The following is a 21865-nucleotide window of genomic DNA, read 5'->3' as shown; positions in this document are numbered from 1 at the left end:
TTTTGTATTTCGCGCTGGGATGGAAAACTGATTTAAACACGAACAACAGCTGTTTTGACATTTTGCCGTTTGTTGTCACCGTACCATAAACTTACTGAAAAACAACCCGAAAAATGCTTAAATCCACTGTAAGATACTTTCGTATGTCTATTCGCACCTACAGTGCAAGAGCTGCAAACCAATCTTCTCATAACGATGGAAACACGACGACTTCTTCAATTGGTATGTCATTGTTAATGTTTAAGACCCCCGCCTATATCAGTTGCATTCCATCGGATATTGAAAAACATTTCCTATTTCTACCACAGATGACAATGATATCCACAGACATGCAAAGCTAGCAACAGAATGGTGGAATCAAACTGGTCCAATGATTGCATTGCATTCGCTGAATCAGATCAGGTAACGGCACATATTATCAACGTTCTAAAACCTTTGAGCAATGAAACGAGAGAGAGAATGTATGGCTGATCGACCGATTCATTGTCATCGACATTAGGACCATACCCGATTTTTACATCCATTGCCTTTGTCTTATCTACCTCTGTTTAAAGTCTACTTGTTTCTATAAATCCAGAATTCCATTCATCCGAGACGGTCTCATCAGCACCGGGGTCGTGGATGAGAAACATAAGAACACATCAAAGTCACTGAATGGATTGCATCTGCTGGAAGTGGGTTGTGGAGCAGGAATACTAACCGAACAGTTAGCTCGCATCCATGCTAAAATGACGTCGATCGATCCGGGAAGCGAAGTTATTGAGGTGGCACGGGATCATGTGCGACAAAATGAAGACTTGGCTAGTAGAATTACGTACCGGAACGAATCGATCGAACTGCATTGCATCGAGAATCAATGTAAATATGACGCAGTGATTGTGTCAGAAGTGCTGGAGCACGTGAACAATAAAGCGAAATTTTTGGAAAATTGTTTGGATACTGTGAAGGTAATTGAGTCGTTCGTCAGAGGAGCTATTCCATTGAACATAAATATAGCTTCTGTGATCGAGACTAAAAACTTGCCTTCGAACTTCCATTGCTCCTTTAATCAATCTCTTTGTTCTCTTCACCTCTCGAAGCCTGGGGGATCAATATTCATCACAACCTTCAACAAAACATTTTATTCGTGGTTCGGAGCTGTAGTTGTCGCGGAACATTTAGCAAAACTCGTACCGAAAGGAACACATGACTGGGAACAATTCATTTCACCGCTAGACGTACAGCGTATACTAGATCAATGTAAGTTAATTTGATGGTTGGGTATGCGGGGTTCGTTGACCTGATGTCAAATTCTAAAAGCGGATCAAATGTTTAGACCACCCAAAATGAGACAATTTCAATTTTTTGCAGTGAATTGCTCGACAATCCTTCTGAATGGATTCGAATACGAGTTCTGGCGCGACACATGGAAATGGACGAGATCAGCGAATTTATCGTACGCATTGCACGCAGTGAAAAATAAATAGGAAAATCGAATCCGAATCATTTTTATCAAATTTGTTGTATTTAATGAAACTTCCTTACCAATCGTCTAAGTCTAAATCTTTTACAATATCGACACCATCGTCATTGAAATCATCGTCATCATCCTCTTCCATTTCAGTAGCGACCCGTTCGATTGCTTTCTTATCCTTTTTCGCTTTCTTTGCTGGCGGTTGTTTCTCCACTTCCAAATCATCGTTTTCGTCATCCGACGGAAACAGTTCAACTGGACCGTCTTGTGCCGGTTTCTGTGTTCCGGGCGATTTTCGCTTAATCGATGGCATATCGTAATCGTTGATGTCTTCCGATTGTATTGCCTGACGTTTCTTCTTGGTAAAGTTGGTCTTGACCCAATTGTTATAGTACGTCAGCAGTGGCGTACCCTTGTTCTTCAATGTGGTCTCCCAAGCCGTAATCAATTGTGTGTCCTTCAACGTAAAGTTGATTTTTTCGCGTTCCGTTTCGACGAACTTTGAGTTCTCTTCCAATTTCTCAACTAGTTGCTTGAGCTTACGCGTGTAGTTGCTGTTCTTGCAGCGCTTCTTGATGTATTGCTTCAGATTGATGATGCACGGAACAGCCAGTTCCGGATAGCTGAGCGAATAAGATTCATTGGCCATATATTCCAGTGTCAGGTCGAATATGTTTTGAACGACCTCGTCGCGGAATCCGTTCTCCATCATTTGTGGCTTGTTCAAGCGTAGAATGCAGGTGAATGACAGCGGCTTCATTGACACTTTCGAGTGTTTCTTGTTGAATGTGTTTGAATTTAAAACTTCCAAAATGAACGGGAGGGTCGGAATGAAGCATCTGGTCTCTTTGCTGAGCTGAATCAATATTTGTATGCAGTGGAAACGTAACGGGAAAAACTGAGCGGTTGGAATCAGTTTTATGACGCCAGTGATAATGCTCACCAACGGATAGATGAGCGGCTGAAGTTGCGTTTTGTTGTTGGTTGCGGATAGCAATTCTGCCCACAAGCGCATCGAGTTGATGAATTGCCAGTTGTACACCGACTGGAAGCTGTCCTTCTTCTTCAACGTAAGCGCATTACGCAAATGAATAGCCAGCTGACGGATGTACAGGAAAACATGTTGATAGGACACATTTAGATCCAGGGCGAACATTTCGGTCAAGGATCGTCGCATGAAATTGATTCCGGGCAATGTTCCCGGACTGACGAATTTCGAGTTTCTGACGTACGACAGATACATCGCCTTGAGAATGACATTCAAAAACGTTGTTGGCAGCCCACGGGTTATCTTCAGAATGCATAGAAAAGCCAGAACGCGTACCGTTTCATCGGATGTACTCCATAGTGTGACGAGACGCTTCAGAATGGGTTTGGTCATGTTCGAAAACGATGCAATCATTGGCGATATTTGATGCAAATGCTTCAGAAGGACAATCAGAATATTCGCCGACGAAATGTGTTCGAGGAGTTTGGTTAAGTCGATGAAGTAACCGCGCATCGACGTTCGGACTTTCTTCCATTTCTTGCATTTGTGTGGTTTTATCGACGTTCGACTGGTTAATCCCAGGAATCGCAACACAGCCGGATGCAAATGCAGCACGCATAGTTGGAGGATCCCGTTGAAAACTGCGGTACCTTCCACTTTATACGCGGCCGCATTCATGTCCTCACCAGCTACACTCATCAAAGCCGAATTGACTGCCAGAATCACATTTTTGATGGTATCGGCTTTCACTTTCTCGTCATTCAAATCCATCTGCCATTGCTTCAGCATCTTCAGCGTAATCGATCGGCCAGCAGCTGTCGACTCTTCCTCATCCTCGTCATTCCGTTCTTCATAGTCACTTTCATCACTGGCTGCTTCTAAAGTTTCGTTCGGCTTGTGAACGGATTCATCATTATCATCGTCCTCGTCGCTCATCGGCTCCTCCACCTCGTTCTCACTTTCGCTATCGCCTTCACCATCATTGTCTGCCTCAAAGTTCAACAATTTTCGGTCATTTTCTTTGAGAAACTTGTAAAATTCCGGATCAGTTGTTTTCAGATTGCTCAACGATGCCTTATGGTCCTTGACAACTTTAGCACCGTCGGTGCCTTTCGATTTTTTCTTCTTCTTGGACTTCTCTGATATTTCTTCTGTTTCTTCGAAGTCCTGGTCGGATACCTCCGGCACCAATTCGGATGATTTGGATTTCTTTGACTTGCCATTCACAGCTTTCGATACTTTTGATGCCTTTTTGTCTCCGACACCCGGAACATCATCGGTTTTTCTCAATTTTTTCTTTTTCTTGGACTTATCAGACACATCCTCTTCGTCTTCGATGTCGTGCTCTTCGTCACTGTCCTCTACAGTTAGCTCAGATGCTTTTGACTTCTTTGACAACTTCTTTTTTCCACCATTCACGTATTTCGATTCTTTTGACAATTTTTTGCTGCTACTCGCTAGGCCATTCGCAGCTTTCTTGGACAATTTATCGATCTTTGTCGAGCCATTCAGTCCGACTGCTTTCAGCTTTTTCGACAATTTTTTTCCATTTGGCGATTTACTCTCAGCTTCGACAGTTTCCACCGCAAAATCGTCCGACACGGAGACAGCCTTTCGCGACTTTTTTGATGTTTTCAATTTCATTGTTGATCTGCAAAGGAAATTCATTTTTTGATCAACATCGCAGAGCGGAATTTTTTAAGGTTAGATTGGTGCAAGTGAAAATCTGGAATTCATTCATTTCACTCCAGGGCAATGATCTCACGAGTGTTTAATGTGTAGCAACAGGGACACAGTTATTAATGAACATAACACAAACCTGGTAAACTTATAGAACTTGCTAACTAGCGGTGTACACAGCCCAAAAACTATAAAACTGAAATGTTCGCTGATTTGATTGCAATGACAGCTTCTTCCCAAAACAACATGTGCTTCGATGTCATCGATGTCACTTGCAAAAATGCACAAATCACAATAGGCAGTCAATAATGTCACTTTACCCGAATCATTGTGAACCATTCGGTCATGTCGAAAGTATGTCCAGGGTTTGTTTACATTCAAACAGTGAAACTTTGCAAATATTTGTGGAATCAGTGAAACCAAGGAAAATAGAAAATTCGACTGACAGCCACGATGAGTAAATCATTCAAGTACAGACAAGTTGCTAGTCGTCTACGCAATGAGTTACAAAACCGAAAATCGGCAAGTTCATCGAATGCGGCCGAAAATGTGGCAGACGATGTTCGTCCTCCTGGCCTAAGAGGACGTGAGATTGGACTGTGGTATGCTAAGCGGAACAAAATGCTAAAGGAACATGAGCTTAAAGGCGAACGACAGCACGACATGGTTCGTTGCTGCCCGATTCCATTGAATGCCATTGTCTTATCATTGTGTGTTGTATAGCTTTCAGGGCCGAAAATCTCGCTACCGGAAAAGGTAGTCGATCGAATGAAAAAGGAAATCGACGACGTTCAGGCAGACATTGCAAAGGATTCGAGCTCTCAAACCGTTCAGACAGACTTCTCCCGTTATAGAGAAACCGATTTCATGAAACTTATTCAAACTGATGAAGAGCCACAGTCTTCTCAGCAATCATCGGATTTGGATACGCGACTGTGCGAGGAGTTCAATGTTACCACCAAAACGGAGAAATATGAGGAAATGTTTCAATTTCGTCAGAGACTGCCTTCGTTTCAACACAAGGACGAAATCGTCGATGCAGTTAAACGGAATCAAGTTCTGCTGGTTGCCGGCAATACTGGCTGTGGTACGCATCAAAAATTTACAATTTTCTGTCGTGAGGTCAGACAAATTTTCCAATTTTTTCCGTAGGTAAGACCACACAAGTCGCTCAATACATATTAGACGACGCACTCATGAACATGGAAGGGAGTAAAACTAAAATTCTCTGCACTCAACCGAGACGAATAGCTGGTATTACCACAAGCATGAAGTTGCTCGCTAACGACTGCCTGCTACAGACATCTTTTTCAATCCACAGCTACATCGATTGCTGAACGAGTAGCGTCCGAAAGAGGCGAAGAATTGGGCCATTCAATCGGCTATCAAATTCGTTTGGAGAAAACGCCACCAAGATCGATCGCTAGTATCCTATTCTGCACAACTGGCGTTCTACTCAAATTTATGGAACAGTCGCCCAATTTAAGCGAATACAGTCACATAATCATCGACGAGATACATGAACGGAATGCCATTACCGACGTATGTCTTGCGCTGATCAAGAAAATTACCGAACATCGCAAGAGTCTGAAAGTTATTCTAATGTCGGCAACGTTGAATGAAGAGAGATTCGCTGAATATTTCAATGACTGTCCCATAATTCGCATTGCCGGCCTGACGTATCCGGTTCAGGATTTTTTTCTGGAAGACATACTGGAAGAGACGGGCTTCGATAATTTCACCAAACGTAGAAAGGAGCCGGTGTGGTGGAAATATAAAAAGCCAGTCCAAGAAGCCACTCCGATTATTCAAAGTTATGCGAATTCGCTGCGGCAAAAATACTCACAGAAAACCATCGACCTTTTAAAACGGCCAGAGACCGAAAACATTGATTTGGCATTCATCCAGCACATCATCATGCACATTTCCAATACGAAACCCAGCGGAGCCATTCTCGTCTTTCTACCCGGTTTCTCTGTGATCTCCAAGCTTTACGACAATCTCCAGAAAGATTTTCCACCTTCATCGTACCGCATTTACCCGTTGCATTCGTTGCTAACGGGAAGCGATCAACGTGAGATCTTCAATAAACCACCGGAAGGAGTACGAAAAATTATCATATCGACTCCGCTGGCAGAGACCAGCATAACAATCGAAGACGTTGTTTATGTCGTCAATGCTGGCAAAATGCGACGACCCTATTTCGATTTCGAGAGGAATGCGAAGGTGTTCGAGGATGAATGGATCACACAGGCTAATGAAATCCAGCGTAAAGGCCGAGCTGGACGAACCCAGCCAGGCATATGCTATCATTTATATACCCGTGCGAGGTCAAGGCATTTGAAACCATTCGAAAAGCCGGAAATTCTTCGGGTTCGACTGGAGGAAAATATTCTTACGTTAAAAGTGTTGTGCATTCAAAACGTTAAATGGTTCGCGTCGACAATGATTGATGTACCGAAAGAGTCAGTGATAGAATCCAGTATCAGCTGCCTTCAAAGACTTGGCGCACTGACCGAAAATGAGGAATTGACTCCACTCGGATTGCATTTGGCCAATCTAGGCGTTCATCCGAAAATTGGCAAAATGCTGTTACTCGGATCGATTTTCAGTTGTTTCGGCCCTATTTCAAGTATATCCGCGGGACTGTCGTTCAAGTCTCCGTTTTTCACTCTCATGGGCAAGGAAAAGTTGTGCGACGAAGCTAAACGGAAATTTTCATCAGATTCAGATCAATTGGCTGTGGCGAATGCAATGGCGGAGTGGAAGATGAGTTCTAGAAACCGTAAAGACTTTTGTTACACTAACTTTTTGTCGAATTCGACCATGGGTATGTTAGATCGAATGAGGTCACAATTTGCCCAGCTACTTCATCATTCCCGGTTCCTAAGCAACGCCCAGTGTGACAGTCAAGAAAACAATCGCAACTCGGAAAATGTGGACTTGCTCAAGGCTGTTATTGCCGGCGGGGTTTATCCGAACATAGCTCATCGTGTTGTGAAAATCAGAAGCCGAAAAGATTGTATCAGGACAGTGGAACGGAAAGGATTGAGACTACTGCCATCATCAGTGAACAATGACCCAAAGGCACACTATGACCCGGGATTCATCGTATTCGATGAAATGAACAAGTACACAACAAATTACTTTTTAACCGAAACAACGTCGAACGTCAGTCCATTCGGTATTATATTGTTCGGCGATAAGATCAACGTTGGAGTAAAGGACAATATCAACTTCATTTCCGTCGGCGATATGATTGAGTTTCGATGCGACCGATCGACAGCTGACATGATTGTAGCACTGCGCGATGAATTCAATTGTTTGCTGAACAAAAAAATTCTGGAATCGTCGTCGATTTTGTGGGATTCCAGCGAAGGAAAATTGTTGCAAATCATCATGGATCTCATTTCGACACACAATTCATATGAAAATCACGAGTTTGATGAAACTAGCGACAATGACGATACTACGGGTGATTGTACAGAAAAGACTTAGTCGGTTCTTGTTGTTGGAAACTATTTGAGTATTAAATTGGAACTGTTTGGTGTTAGCATAATCATTTCGTTGATATTTTACTTGGGGAGACTGAGAACAGTCTAGCATTCACAGTTATTTCACTTATCTCCTTTTTTAGGGTTATTTTGTGCGTTCTTTAGACTTTGTGGGACTTCTAGGGTAAGTGAGACTGTGATCATTTTGTCATACCTTGAAGAATTGTGACACTCTAGCAGTTGCAGCTTTCGAGTCGGGTAGTTGTACCAGATCGAGCAGAAAAGTCAATTTTCGAAACATACAAAGTCAAAGTACTCAGCTTAACTTTCAGCTTCATTCAAATCACAAATTCATGGTACAGCCTTTTTCGATGTAGTTTTCCCCCTCGTAGCAAATACAAAACATTGGATGTTCGTGTGACAAAAAGTATTTTTCTGCCTGTCCCATTCGAAAGTTAACCATTACTACCAGTGCCTATATTCGCAAAAATATTTTTACGAATTTTCTCAAATTTTCGGGATTTTTTCAAATTTTCACAAAAAACTTTTTGCGAAAATTTGTGAAAATATTTTCGCGAATATAGGCACTGATTACTACCCTACAACGCATAAACCTTAAAGAGGCGAATTTGTGATACCAAATATATGGGGCAGGCGATAAAACAGAAAACTGCTTCTACGTGATTCATTAATTCGGAAACAACGTTATGGATACACTCGTGTATTTTTCATTACTTGCTTCGGTAACTGTTTTTTCGACAAGGGTCATCGCACTTTTTCATACAAATGGCGATTCTTTAAAATGCAATATCTCGGCGAAACCGTTGTTCAAATCAGAAACTTTGATTCTCTAATGAAATATTTTTTCATTAAGCGATTCACGAAATCAACCGATTCGAACGAACGTTTAGATGGAATGGAGCAACGAAGGCGTGTAACGATTTTCCTATAGCTAATTTGAATCCATAATTCTCCGTACAATTAAGAGTCACATCGCCAATACTTCAGGTGATTGGGGAAAGAGCGGTCTCCGATTTTAATGAGTTTGGAAAAACGATATGATCAAGTGGGAGCAAACGGTTTTCCAAACTCCTGTCGCGTAGCAAATATTGGTCCGATTGAAAAACCAATTACTGTTCCGGAGTCATGAGGTCATGTGCTGTACGATAAGACTTTACTATACTAAAAATCCTCCGAAGAAAATTTAATAATTTTTCTTTTGATATTACTAATATTTGATCTGTTATAACCCAGTCGCTTGAAATGACCCAAATCTATCGCGCTCTCTCTTTCACACCGAACGGGATAGTGAAAGAGACAGATTTGTCGGGTCATTAGAGCGACATTTTGTTCGCGACATAGCGAAGCGTTTTTCTATTGATAAGGTAAGAGAATAGTAGACGATAAAAAATGACTGCCGTAGTACCGTTCCAGATGCTGTTCCAGCTGTAGAGCCCAGAAAGAAGGAAAAATCTGCTTTTTGGCAATAATTTTTTTTCCAAGACTTCTGCAGGCTTGCAGCACAAAAGTAGTGTGAGGCCAGTTACAACACCATACACTCAGTTCTGTGGAACACCGATGCTGCACGGAAGGCGGACTCTCCGAACATCTGCTATATTCTAAGTCATAACTCTCGTGGATGTATTCGCACAAAACAGTGCGTATACTCTGTCTTTCCAAGACCGACATTCGTACAACATTACAATAATTTAAAATAATTTTTTCTTGCGTTATTGCCGAAAAACTGTTTTCAGTACCCTTTGACATGTCTTTACTTTTGAACACTTTTCACAGAAAATAATAATTTTTTAGAAACAGTGAAATGTGTTTGCTAGAATTGAAAAACGAGTCTAACGAGCTATCACTCATTTAAATCGGAGACCGCTTGTTCCCAAAGATAATAAAATCACCTGAAGTTTTAGCGACATGACTCTTACGATTTGGCCTGTCTGGCCGGCAATTCCGATAACGATTCACCAAATAGTGATGAAAATTCGAAGAAAAATCCCACATCGCCTCAAGGTGAAAACAAAAACAAAAGTTTAAGATATTGCTCGAACAGATTCACATTTTGCACGAAACGAGTTCGAAAGTTTTACGTGAAAGTCTTCACGTAACTATGGGTGAGAGGGTATTTGTTAAAAGGTTCAGGAAGTGATCTACTAATTAAGTATACTTTTGCAAGATAGACAAAATAGGTCTGAGTTTAACAACGGTTTTAATAGAATGAACAGAATTGATTTTTACACAAAAATAGAACAATGAATTTAGACTCCTTTGATTCGTGAAGTGATTACGTAAATTGCATTTCATTCAACAGTATTGGTGAGTTGAGATGGTTCGTCATTGTTGTTTGTTTTAGTGCGCATCCTTGTTGATGTTGATTTATCGTCGCACCTTTCTTTTACTCTTAACTTTACCTATGTTATTGTATGGTTACAAGTGTCGGCAAAATAATTTTTTGGCAAAATATTCAAGTGTCTTCGTTCACTCGTTCGAAAACTTCGACACCGAACTTAATCGGTTATTGAGTAAACACTTTAATCACTTACATATTCGACCGTTAACAGTGGACCGAGTTTTTCTTGGAACGCTAGAGAGGCTTTTCGCGCGCGCGTCCAAGTGGTGTCCAAAGGGACTACTGGATTTAAAATATCAGACCTACCGTATCAATGTGAACATGATATTGTGACAATTTCGAGTGACTTTCCTTTTCGGCTCTTAAGACCCTAGCCTTCAGTCAAGGGAATTAGTATAGTCGGTTAGAGAATTTTTTATTTTATTACGAAAAGGAAATTGAGAAATAGTTCGGCAAATTCAAAGCTGTGTATTTTCATATTTAAAACGTCTCTGCAGAAAAGTAGGAGCTGAACGGATTCTTTGACTCTAGTCCATTTCTGCAGCAACTAGTAACCGTTGCCGACAGGTCTAGCCTCAAGTCCATTCCCAATAATAAGTGATTCCAAATATGCAATTCTATTCATTAAGCCATCCACCACGTTAGTCAGATTTTGCACTTGACTGTCGACATGGGTTATTAAATTTGGCCGTCTTTCCAATGAGTCCTCGATTTGCGATATCGTTGGCGGACAACTACGCAGTAAATTTAATTTTAAACTGAGAACTTGGTCAGGAGTGGTAGCGGCTGCGCTTATACAAGGATTATTAGTGAAATGTACTGATACTTGACCATCGATCGGTAAATTTAAATCATGACCCACGTGTCTGATATGATTACTTCCTAAATTGATGTGGCTCAGTAAGTGCATACCGGTGAAAATATCGCCATCAATTGACGTGATTGTATTTTGCGCAAGCGATAGATGTTGTAAATTCGGGAATGGTGCCAAATGCCTGTTGCTTACGGTGATTATATTGCAGTAACGTAAATTAATGGCAATAATATTTGGGAAAAAAATTTCAATGTCTGTTGGGAAGAATGTAAGGCTCTGTGAGTCCACACGTAATCCTTGCACATCTGCATGTCCTCTCCCTGGTTGATGAGCTCCAAATGCTCCTCTCACGTTTTCAGCTTCAGTTCCATCAAATAACACTCTCGCAACGCACGTATAACTGCTACCAACATTTCTAAACGATATCATTTGATAGGAACAATCCAGGTAAATTCCATCAATTGTTCTACAGTTGAGCACCAGCACCATTGCGGTACTGATAAAAAAAATCATTCGCGGCATCCTGTTTCAAATTTCAGTTAATTTTCAAGTTAAATTTTCACTAGTTGTAAACCGTATCAGTAGAACTCACATGTTTGGTCAGATTGATTCTAAATATTGGAAAATATAATTTCTTTTTAAACGACTGCGCTAAAGTTTACTTTATACAAACCGTTAAAACATACAGCTCGTATCACTTTGTAAAGACAAAAGACCGTATTTATAGCAGCAGCCGTACAATCTGTCGTTTTTGCTCCACTTGAGATTAGATTGACTGAAGCATCTGATTTCTTGGTGAATTTTCGACGTCATCCGTTTCCGCCAGAGTTATCGCAAATAGCGTTAGGCATACGTATTCAGGCGCACCGATTTTTGATGGGTTATTGAGTGCAATAATTTAAATTTTAAAAATCTACATCAACTTTTCATCCATCATATGCATGTATACCAAGTAAGTAGTAAATGAAAAAAGATATACGTCTAATGGTAAAATTGAATTAAATCCAGTTCCATGTATGTCTTCTAAACACTGATCCACTGAATCGGAGATAAAGTTTTTTAACGGAAATCTTCAACAAAGCCAAGCCTAATAGTCCATTTCCTTAGAAAGATTTAATTCTTGGGCTGGGTCCTTTTTTCGATAGATCTGACAATTTAAAGAACTTTTGTAAAAGAAAGTAATAAAAAATATTTAGGAGTCCCGCAAGTGAATTTTCATTTCCATATAATTCGCTAAATGTAAACATCCGATTGACTTTCGTCGGTATGATATTTTCAAAATCAGCTGTGTAACGAATTATATGGAAACGAAAATTCATTTGCTGGACCTATAAACGTGAATACCTTTGCTTACTTTCTTCTACAAAGTTTCTTTAAATTTTCAGTTCTATCGATCCAGCCCAACAAAAAATAATTTCATTTTTCGATTGAAAATCTATTTTCGATGATATCTTTTTACTGTCAACACACTTCAAACAAGAGTGATCCTATAGTGGTCAGCTGCAGAAAGTATTCTATTTTACATGAAAATGTTTTTACGGTGTTTTACGTTTGTATGATACACTGCCCTGTATCAGTACTCTAAACTCTATTTAGAGTACCTCTCATGCTTAAAGTGCGTTTCGGGAGTCCTTTTTAAAAATGTAAGACGGTCATTTCCACCACGAACGAGTTAGCTTTGAATAAAAACAACGCATCAGAACAGTCGGAGCGTTTGCTGCGACTTAGCCCCGTACGACCCGTAATCCTATTTCGTCCGTAACCATAATACGTCCGTAGCCCCTAATAAGCCCGTAACTCATATTCGTCCGTTACCAAAATGCTTCTGTAACCTTATTGCGTACTTGACATTATTGTCCATTTTTGAAAGTGTTCATCTTTAAAATTGCGCATAGCTCAATTACAAAAGCCCGTACGAAGTACTTCTCAAATAAAACAAAAGTTTACGATGTAATTTTAAGAACCCGTATTTGCAACTTTTTTTTATCAACTTTCTTTCGGTATTGAATAATCTGACAAACGAAACAAAAAGTAGCAATATAACTCCTGTAGGTTCAGAGATAACCCAAAAAACATAATTGAAACACCAAGGTCCACGTTTTTGACATTTTCATGAATACAGCCGTCTTCTCCTCTCAAAACTCTAAGACTTTGCCGAAGAAACCAATATTCCATCTGTCATATGTCATGAGATAATTCTAAAAACCTAATTGAAACACCAATGTCCAACTTTTCGACATTTTCATGAATACAGCCGTCTTCTACTCTCAAAGCTCTAAGACTTTGCCGAAGAAACCAATATTCCATCTGTCATATGTCATGAGATAATTTATAGTGAATCACTTAGGGCCGGGTAACGCCCTTTGGTGCCGGGGAATCTCGCACACGCGAACCATAGTATGCGTCCTTTTACGACATATAACGAAAAGTCATGATTGTGCGAGATTCACTATTTAGAGGTGAGTCTCGCACACCATGAATTGTGTGGTGTGCGAGACTACCCTACCCCCGCCCTTTGAGCCCTCCCAGCAAGCCCACGTTGCATCCTACCCAAAAACAATGCTCAGCGAAGTACTGGGGGCTTATTCCCTTGACTGAAAGTCAAGGGTCTTATGCCAGAAAATACCCTAAAATGTTAGTAACCATACAGTGTATGAAAAATTATCAAAACTTTAAATGTTTGAAATATTTTTTTTTTGTCACGACGATAACTTGAGCAATTCTTAACCGATTTTGATGATTTTTTTTTAATCGACGAGGAATGAAATTCCTGAGGTTAAGTTCGAAGATGAGCCATGTCGGGATAAGGTTCTGGAAACTATTCCAGAAAAACATGATTTTTTTGATAATTTTAATTGTTGATAATTGTAATTGATAATACAGTGCTGATAATTGATATTTTGATAATTTAATGTGTTGTGGTGATATTATTATATAAAATGTAACTGTAATAACTGATAATTGGTAATAATAATATTGTTCCCTTGGCTGAAAGTCAAGGGTCTTACGCCAGAAAATACCATAAAATGTTTGTAACCTAAAAATGTATGAAATGTGAAGGAAAACGTAATTGTTTGTAACCTATTTTTTTTGTAATCACGATAACTTGATTAATTCATAACCGATTTTTATGTTTTATGTTTAATCGACGAGGAATGGGATTCCTGAGGTTAATTTCAAAGATGGGCCATGTCGGGATAAGGTTCTGGAAACTATTTCAGAAAAACAGGATTTTACTCTGTTGATAATTGTCGATTTTAATAAAATTTGTTTTAATCGACGAGGAATGGAATTCAAAGATGGGCCATGTCGGGCCTAAGGATCTGAAAGCTATTCCAGAAAAATTCATTTTACGCTGCTTATAATTGATAATTGATAATTGATAATTGATAATTATTGGTAATTGATAATTCCCTTCACTGAAATGTTTGTAACCACACAAAGATAGTTGGAAGATTGGTCATGTGGGCCTAAGTATCTGGAAACTATTCCAGAAAAACAGGATTTTACTCTGTTGACAATTGATAATTTAATGTCTTATTCCCTTGACAGGCAGAAAATAGTGAAAAATTTTGGTTCCTAAAATTATACATCTGACATTTGGAAGGTTAAGTTCGACGATAAGCTATGTGTGATCAACGCTTCGGAAGTTACCCCAAAAAATAGAAATGCAATGTAATAAATGAACAATATCATTGATATTCGATTATTGGTATTTGATAATTGATAGTTGATTTTTATATTTGATAATTATCAAGCAGCATATATCTATACAGTGAGTATATAGTATTACAAAAGTGAAGCAATTCTAACATTAGGCAACTTCGACGAGTGTGAAGCTTACGGCCCGAGCGAAGCGAGGGTCGTAATTCACACGAGTTGCGGTATCATATTACAATATTAGACAGCTCGGCCTTGCGAGAAGTTTGCGATTAGACCAAACCTAATATTAGACAATAGACAACTGACGAGTGTGAAGTTTGCGGCCCGAGCGAAGCGAGGGTCGTAATTCACACGAGTTTCGGTATCGTATTGCAATATTAGACAGCTCGGACAAGCGAGAAGTTTGCGATTAGACCAAACCTAATATTAGACAACTCTGACGAGTGTGAAGTTTGCGGCCCGAGCGAAGCGAGGGTCGTAATTCACACGAGTTGCGGTATCGTATTGCAATATTAGACAGCTCGGACGAGCGAGCAGTTTGCGGCAAAGTATCAAGCAGAGTAATAGAAAAAAATGAAGCAGTTAATTTTGGCGGTGTCAAATGTCATTTTGATTTGGTAAGATTTTTACACTCGTAAAATTGCGATGAGAGCCAACGTATATTTGAAAAATAGGCACGAACGTTCTTTCAATGAAAATGTGATCACTGAAAAAGGCTTTAAAACACAATAGAATTTCATTGTGTCTTTATCGGATGCGCTTCTTTGTCACGTTGTAGACGATTAATCTGATATGAGATGAAAAAATCAGTTAAAATAAATTAAGATATTTATAATAGTGTAATATAATTGGTTAATTATTTTGGAAAAATTATCAGTCAAGGGACCCGACCCGCCCAACAGGTGGGACCTAGTAAGATTAATATGCCGTTTGTAACACGTCGAATTGGAAGCAGACAGTAAGGGCAAAGCATTTGGTTATGTTCATAGATGACGAATCCGCAATAAAAAAATGTCCGTCCGTGACCCCTCTAGCTTGATCAAATCACAACATTTTTTCAAAATTCTTTTTTTCTCCGATTGGTATCGACAAAAGTAAGGTCAAGTTCGAAAATGGGCATGATAGGGTCGGCCCTTCCAGAGCTAGGGCCCTATAGGTGTTTTTCAGTCTTTCGACGATATCTACCGAAATAAGCACGCAATAGCTGCTTGTGATATATTTATCAAATGAAAGGTATTGACGAGTAGAACAAAGTTGAACTGAACATTGTTTTTGGGTAAGATGCAACGCGGGCTTGTTGTGAGGGCTCAAAGGTCGTTACTCGGCCCTAATTGTTTTTTGCACATAAATCGAGTAAATCTCATTCGATTTTGCTAGTTTTTGTTTCATTTGAGAGACAATTGCGAATAGAATGATGGCGAAAAAAGTTTCAAATTTGGGCCCTTGGACTAAGGCCGCTACTCGGCCCTAAGTGTTTTTTGCACATAAATCGAGTAAATCTCATCCGATTTTGCAAGATTTAGTTTTTTATGGAAGGTAATTGAATACCGAAAAGAACGTGGCGAAAAAAGTTTCAAATTTGGGCCCTTGGACTAAGGCAGTTGCTCGGCCCTAAGTGTTTTTTGCACATAAATCGAGTAAATCTCATCCGATTTTGCTAGATTTAGTTTTTTATGGAAGGTAATTGAATACCGAAAATAACGCGGCAAAAAAAGTTTCAAATTTGGGCCCTTGGACTAAGGCCGCTACTCGGCCCTAAGTGTTTTTTGCACATAAATCGAGTAAATCTCATCCGATTTTGCTAGATTTAGTTTTTTATGGAAGGTAATTGAATACCGAAAAGAACGTGGCGAAAAAAGTTTCAAATTTGGGCCCTTGGACTAAGTCAGCTACTCGGCCCTAAGTGTTTTTTGCACATAAATCGAGTAAATCTCATCCGATTTTGCTAGTTTTTGTTTCATTTGAGAGGTAATTGAATACCCAATGGAAAGTTGGCAAAAAATTTTGGGTTTCTAAGATAATGTCGTAAATTGTTGGTTTTATTTGAGAGGTACTTCGTACGGGCTTTCGTAATTGGGCTATGCGCAATTTTAAAAATGAACACTTTCAGTAAATTTGACCATGCCCAACTTGACTTGCATTTTGGTAACAGACGCATTAGAGGGTTGTAGACGAATTAGGGTTCCGGGCGTATTACGGCTACGGACGTATTATGGTTACGGACGAAATAGGATTACGGGTCGTACGGGGCTAAGTCGCAGCAAACGCTCCGACTGTTCTGATGCCTTGTTTTTGTATCCTCTAGGGTCCCTTTACTACCAGCAATGCTAATTTTTTGGTCACAAAAGTTTTTCTTGTTTGTGGACCACCGTGCGGTGCCGATGTTTTAAGTGTTGGCTCACTGTTCATCCAGAGCAATGGCAACAACAACAAAAGCACATTCACAATGGTAACACACGCAGCAGCTGACAAGAGCGCTTGGTGATGGTATTTACGCGTAAATTTCATTCATACAACAAAAAGTGCATTTGAGTCTGCATGCAAAAATATTTTTTTTAAACTTTTTAACCTCTACCCCTGACCTGGACCGGCTAATATGCAAAAAAGCGGTGCTCCGAAGATGGATTGGAAACGTCGTGTAAAAACGGAATACGAAAAATTGTACAAACAGAAGCGTTTCAGGGAAGCCGATAAGGTTAAACAAGCCTGGAACTCCAACAGGTATGAACCAATTGAAGAGTGTAATGAATTTCTCTCGGTTGCACTAACCAATTTTATTGGTAAATTATATGAAATTAACAGGGCCCAACAAAAGGAATGGTTGGACAAAGACGATGAAGTGTGGAAATCGTTGAACTGCGTGTGGAAACCGAACGAAATCGATCCGCCACATGTCAATCTAATGAAGAAAGCCGAAATTACATGCCAAGACGGTAACGAGACGGTTAACTTCGCTATTGTTAACTGATCTGACGAATCATGTCCATTTTTCCAGGCACAAAACAACAAATTCCTATTCGACCCATCCCAGCGGTGACTCCCATTCCGACCATGTATATGTGGGCACCGACACAACAGAATTTTATGGTGGAAGACGAAACCGAGCTCCACAATATTCCATATATGGGTGACGAGGTGCTGGACGGATCATTTATTGAAGAATTGATCAAGAACTATGACGGTAAATGGCACGGTGACAAAGAGGGCGACTTCATGGACGATGTGATATTCGTGGATCTCGTGGAGGCTTTGATACCGTTTCAAAATAGCAAGGAGATGGACACGTCGACGCCGGTGAAACGGTCGTACTCGATGGACAAAGATGAGTCGAATGAAAGTCGAGACAGCGACAAGAAACCGAAGATAATTAAAGAAGGTTAGCACTTTTCGGTCAATTGTACTTGTGGTTGTGTGGGGAGACAATCAATTTCTAAGGATTTTTGACTCGGGATTGACCTGAATGTTTTTCTTTCATTTTCAGAGAGCAACATTAGCAAGAATTCGGTTGTTGTGCTTACGAAACTGGCCGAAGACAAGAAGGACGGAACTATAACTGTGAAAACTCCAGTTAAAGTGGAAGAAAAAACCCTGGACGACGACATAAAAAATGAGAAACCATTCCCAGCACCGATTATTTTCCAAACCATAAGCTCCTGTTTCCCGAGCAAAGGAAACGAGGACGAACTACGTGAAAAGTACGGATGACTCAACATGAATGGTTTATGAGTTCATCGCGCATAATTTCGTTACTTTCATTCTCCACAGATACATTAAGCTCACCGAACATGTGGATCCGGAGCGACGACCCGAATGTACACCAAATATTGACGGACCGAAAGCCGAAAGTGTTTCCCGCGAACAGTCCCTGCATTCGTTCCATACGTTATTCTGTCGGCGATGCTTCAAGTACGACTGCTTCTTACATCGTAAGTGTGTTCGACTGCTTTTGTTTCCCAACTGATAATGAATTTAAAATTAAATCAAAAAATGCTAACATTTAAGGCCATCATTTCCCCGGTGAGTTGTACTTGATTGTACCGATGTTGAGCCGGGAATTATTTTTGTTTTCGCTATATACCGAGTAGGGGGTACTCAAGATATTTTTTCTGACAAAAATTCTTCCATTTAGGTCTGCAAAACTGTCAACCCGGACCGAATCTACAAAAGAGACGGTTCCAGGAATTGAAACCGTTCACCGAACCATGTAGTGAAGCCTGCTACATGTTGATGGTGAGTACACATTTCATTATTTTCAAATGGCTCGTGTAGGTTAAAATCTAGGAACCTTCAGGAATTTAATTCAATCGACTCAGCGTTTTAGTACCCAGTACTGGACTGGCTTTTTTTACGATATGTATCGCTCGAAGGACTGGCAACATTTTTATTTGGATTGGAGCCCTACTTGGAAGCCAGTCCTATTAGTACCCCAAAATTGAATCGATGAATCTACTGCAAAACGATTCTCTCACTTCTCTCACTCCTTGTAACGATTAATTTCTAAATTTCTGACTAACTATCAAATCTGTCGTTTCTTTCCTATCGATATGAAGAATCTTGGAGATTCTCTCAGCCCTCGTTTTATTAGAAATTGGACCGTGTCTGCTCGTATAGCCTTTATAGTTCAATCGTTTAAATGAAGTCCCAATGTCGACGAAAGTAAAAAAAGAAAAAATTTCCAGGACGGAATGAAGGAGAAACTAGAAGCAGACAAGAAGAAAACGCCACCGGAATCTGGCAATGAAACTAGTTCGGACGACAGTAACGACAGCCGTGAAAGTAAAGACAATCAAACGAACAAAGATGCAACCGGCACAGCTGCATCGGTTTCATCTTCAACGGCCGAAATTTCACCGCTAACCGGACTGATGGCAACGCTTAGTGCTGACGGCAAATGGACCGGTGCAGATCAGTCAATGTTCCGATCATTGCACAAAGTCTTTCTCAATAACTACTGCGTCATCGCCCAAACAATGCTCACAAAGACTTGTCAACAGGTGAGGACCGTAGCCAGGAGTGATTTTTGTCGTCGGTGCACCGATTAACAATCTAATTTTTTCATTTAGGTCTACGAATTTGCTCAAAAGGAAGCGGCCGACATACCGTTCGTCGAGCATCAGGACAACACGTTGCCGAATAAGAAGAAGAAGAAACATCGCTTATGGTCGGTTCATTGTCGCAAAATTCAATTGAAGAAGGACTCGCAGTCGAATCACGTGTACAATTTCTCACCATGCGATCATCCGGGACCGTGCGACAACAATTGTTCGTGCATTCAGGCGCAGAACTTTTGTGAGAAATTCTGCAATTGCAGTGGTGATTGTCAAAACCGATTCCCCGGGTGCCGTTGCAAGGCTCAATGTAACACTAAACAGTGTCCGTGCTATTTGGCAGTCAGGGAATGTGATCCTGACTTGTGCAATACCTGTGGAGCGGGTCAATTCAATTTGACGAAAATTACTTGCAAGAACGTCAGCGTACAGAGAGGATTGCGTAAGCATTATGAGACAATGTTCGCTTCGGATGTCGATTAAACGAATTGAATTTTTGTGTTTCAGATAAGAGGCTACTGATGGCACCAAGTGATGTGGCCGGTTGGGGAATATTCGTGAAGGAAGGCTGCCAGAAGAATGAATTCATCGCAGAGTATTGCGGCGAGATAATTTCGCAGGACGAAGCTGATCGACGCGGTAAAGTGTACGACAAATACATGTGCAGTTTCCTGTTCAATCTGAACAACGATTTTGTGGTCGATGCAACGCGTAAAGGGAATAAGATCCGCTTCGCCAACCATTCCATCAATCCCAATTGTTATGCCAAAGTAATGATGGTCAATGGTGACCATCGCATTGGCATTTTTGCTAAGCGACCCGTTCAGCCGGGCGAAGAGCTATTTTTCGATTACCGTTATGGACCTACCGAACAGCTCAAGTTTGTGGGCATTGAAAGAGAAATGGAATTTTTGTAAAAACTTCAGTTTTGTGGTTTATTGAAAACGAGAATCAATAAATGAATTTCTTAACCAACCAAATTGTTTGCTCCATTCTCTTTCGCCAAAAAGAAAAAGACCAAACGCGTCAATCTACTAGTCATCCGTATTCGGTTTGATAAACCCTTGCTTCTGATGCTGACCACCTGCTTTCGTTCGTTTGTACGTTGTGTTGACCGGTTCCGGCAATACCATTTTCCGTTTCACCTTCGGTTCGAATTTCCTCTGCATGGTCTTCACAACATTGCCATAGTAGTTGCTCATTTCTGTATCGGTAACATCCTTCTTCACATCCACATCGGCTTTCGACTGTCTCTCCTGCTCTTCCAATTCGAGTAACCGTTCAATTTCCGGATTCATTCCTCTGAAGCTGATTCGTCCGTCTTTCAAATTCTCGCATGGCACGTAGCTGGGCTCGATTATGAACTGTGAATTTCCCGTCAACATTTTGTCGGTCATTTCGCTCAAATACATGGCTCGACCTTCGGCATCGTCCTCTTCTTTGATCACCTTTTCTTTGGTCCGTTTCATAAATTTCATGTCCAAAATGGATTTCGAAAGTCTACTTTTTGTTGCCATCGCTGCAGTTGCGTTGATTTCTGTGTGATTTTTAAGCTAATAGGTCGGTTGAGATGGTGTGGAACAATAACAAAATATTTTGTTGAAGGAAGTGCTTTGACGTTTTGTGACATGTGTTGTGTTCTCAGATTGGTGCGGTATATGCGATACTTGCGGTATTTTGGCATTGGTAAATATCATTCACAATAATTTGCGGCTGCGATTCCATTCTGTTTTGGAGACAATTATTTGAATGTTGGAAGCATCTTTGCGGTGGGTGCGGTGGCATTTTTTGGATATTAATGATCAGCCTGGAGTCCTGTACAAGGTTTCACAAATTTTTCCAAACCATTCGGTGCACTGAAAGACAGAGCATCTAGGCTTTCATCTGGAGTGAGTGGAGGAGAAGTTATTGGGGCTTCAATCGGCAGAGGTTGTAATTCTAATAGTAATGGTACAAAAAAAGTGATTCCAATGGTGTAAGGGAAGACTCGTCCTAGCTTAGAAATGACGATTTTTGACAGGACGTCTTGCTGCAGATTCAATTACATTTGGTAATTACTGTTACTACTTATCGTCACGCAGTGACATACTAGCCACGCAAAAGAAATTATTAAAACGGTTTCTTAGGCGCACACAACGGTTCAAAGGTAGAGTGAGCTCTCGGGCATTTTTCAAACATTTCTTTTTGATCAATTAACAAACGGACTACCTGTAAATCTCCAAAGAGACCACCTTTCATCGTCGTTTTAAACTTTTTCGAGTCTTCAACGCCTTCTCCTACACCCTTGGGACAAACGGATCCCTGTAGTTACGATTGGAATTACAACTTATACCAATTATAATTCATTCACTCCATAGCCTAGGTGC

At 40.4% G+C, this 21865-nt stretch overlaps 5 protein-coding genes across 6 annotated transcripts; 3 read left to right on the top strand and 2 right to left on the bottom strand.

Moving 5' to 3' along the window:
• The first annotated feature begins 50 nt into the window (after positions 1-50).
• LOC119078812 (ubiquinone biosynthesis O-methyltransferase, mitochondrial) lies at positions 51-1535 on the top strand. Its single transcript, XM_037186516.1, has 5 exons — positions 51-222; positions 309-402; positions 578-947; positions 1080-1239; positions 1351-1535. Exons 1-5 carry the CDS (start codon positions 114-116, stop codon positions 1464-1466), a joined length of 849 nt encoding a protein of 282 aa, XP_037042411.1. The 5' UTR covers positions 51-113; the 3' UTR covers positions 1467-1535.
• Positions 1483-4475, bottom strand: LOC119078811 (nucleolar complex protein 2 homolog). The gene is made up of 2 exons (XM_037186515.1): positions 4261-4475; positions 1483-4092 (listed from the first exon to the last, which is right to left on the bottom strand). Exons 1-2 carry the CDS (start codon positions 4458-4460, stop codon positions 1521-1523), a joined length of 2772 nt encoding a protein of 923 aa, XP_037042410.1. The 5' UTR covers positions 4461-4475; the 3' UTR covers positions 1483-1520.
• On the top strand, positions 4462-7698 carry LOC119078810 (ATP-dependent DNA/RNA helicase DHX36). Its single transcript, XM_037186514.1, has 4 exons — positions 4462-4787; positions 4845-5208; positions 5274-5375; positions 5443-7698. The coding sequence occupies exons 1-4, from the start codon at positions 4575-4577 to the stop codon at positions 7617-7619; spliced, it is 2856 nt and encodes a 951-aa protein (XP_037042409.1). The 5' UTR covers positions 4462-4574; the 3' UTR covers positions 7620-7698.
• A 9214-nt stretch (positions 7699-16912) lies between these two features.
• Positions 16913-20479, top strand: LOC119078807 (histone-lysine N-methyltransferase E(z)). Of its 2 annotated transcripts, XM_037186511.1 has the most exons (10): positions 16913-17172; positions 17254-17384; positions 17447-17827; positions 17933-18146; positions 18217-18377; positions 18454-18468; positions 18581-18681; positions 19131-19445; positions 19515-19941; positions 20007-20479. In XM_037186511.1, the coding sequence occupies exons 1-10, from the start codon at positions 17048-17050 to the stop codon at positions 20414-20416; spliced, it is 2280 nt and encodes a 759-aa protein (XP_037042406.1). In that variant the 5' UTR covers positions 16913-17047; the 3' UTR covers positions 20417-20479. The 2 variants fall into 2 exon arrangements, with proteins under 2 accessions (XP_037042406.1, XP_037042407.1); XM_037186512.1 differs by lacking the exon at positions 18454-18468 and having other exon boundaries at positions 16915-17172.
• On the bottom strand, positions 20408-21147 carry LOC119078808 (M-phase phosphoprotein 6). Its single transcript, XM_037186513.1, has one exon. The coding sequence runs from the start codon at positions 21014-21016 to the stop codon at positions 20534-20536; it is 483 nt and encodes a 160-aa protein (XP_037042408.1). The 5' UTR covers positions 21017-21147; the 3' UTR covers positions 20408-20533.
• Between the last annotated feature and the right edge of the window lie 718 nt (positions 21148-21865).

This window comes from Bradysia coprophila, unplaced genomic scaffold (assembly GCF_014529535.1).
Source record: "Bradysia coprophila strain Holo2 unplaced genomic scaffold, BU_Bcop_v1 contig_297, whole genome shotgun sequence".
In the NCBI taxonomy this organism is placed as follows: domain Eukaryota; kingdom Metazoa; phylum Arthropoda; class Insecta; order Diptera; family Sciaridae; genus Bradysia; species Bradysia coprophila.
Note: the sequence above shows the minus strand (reverse complement) of the source record. Positions and strands in the feature narration are given on the sequence as shown.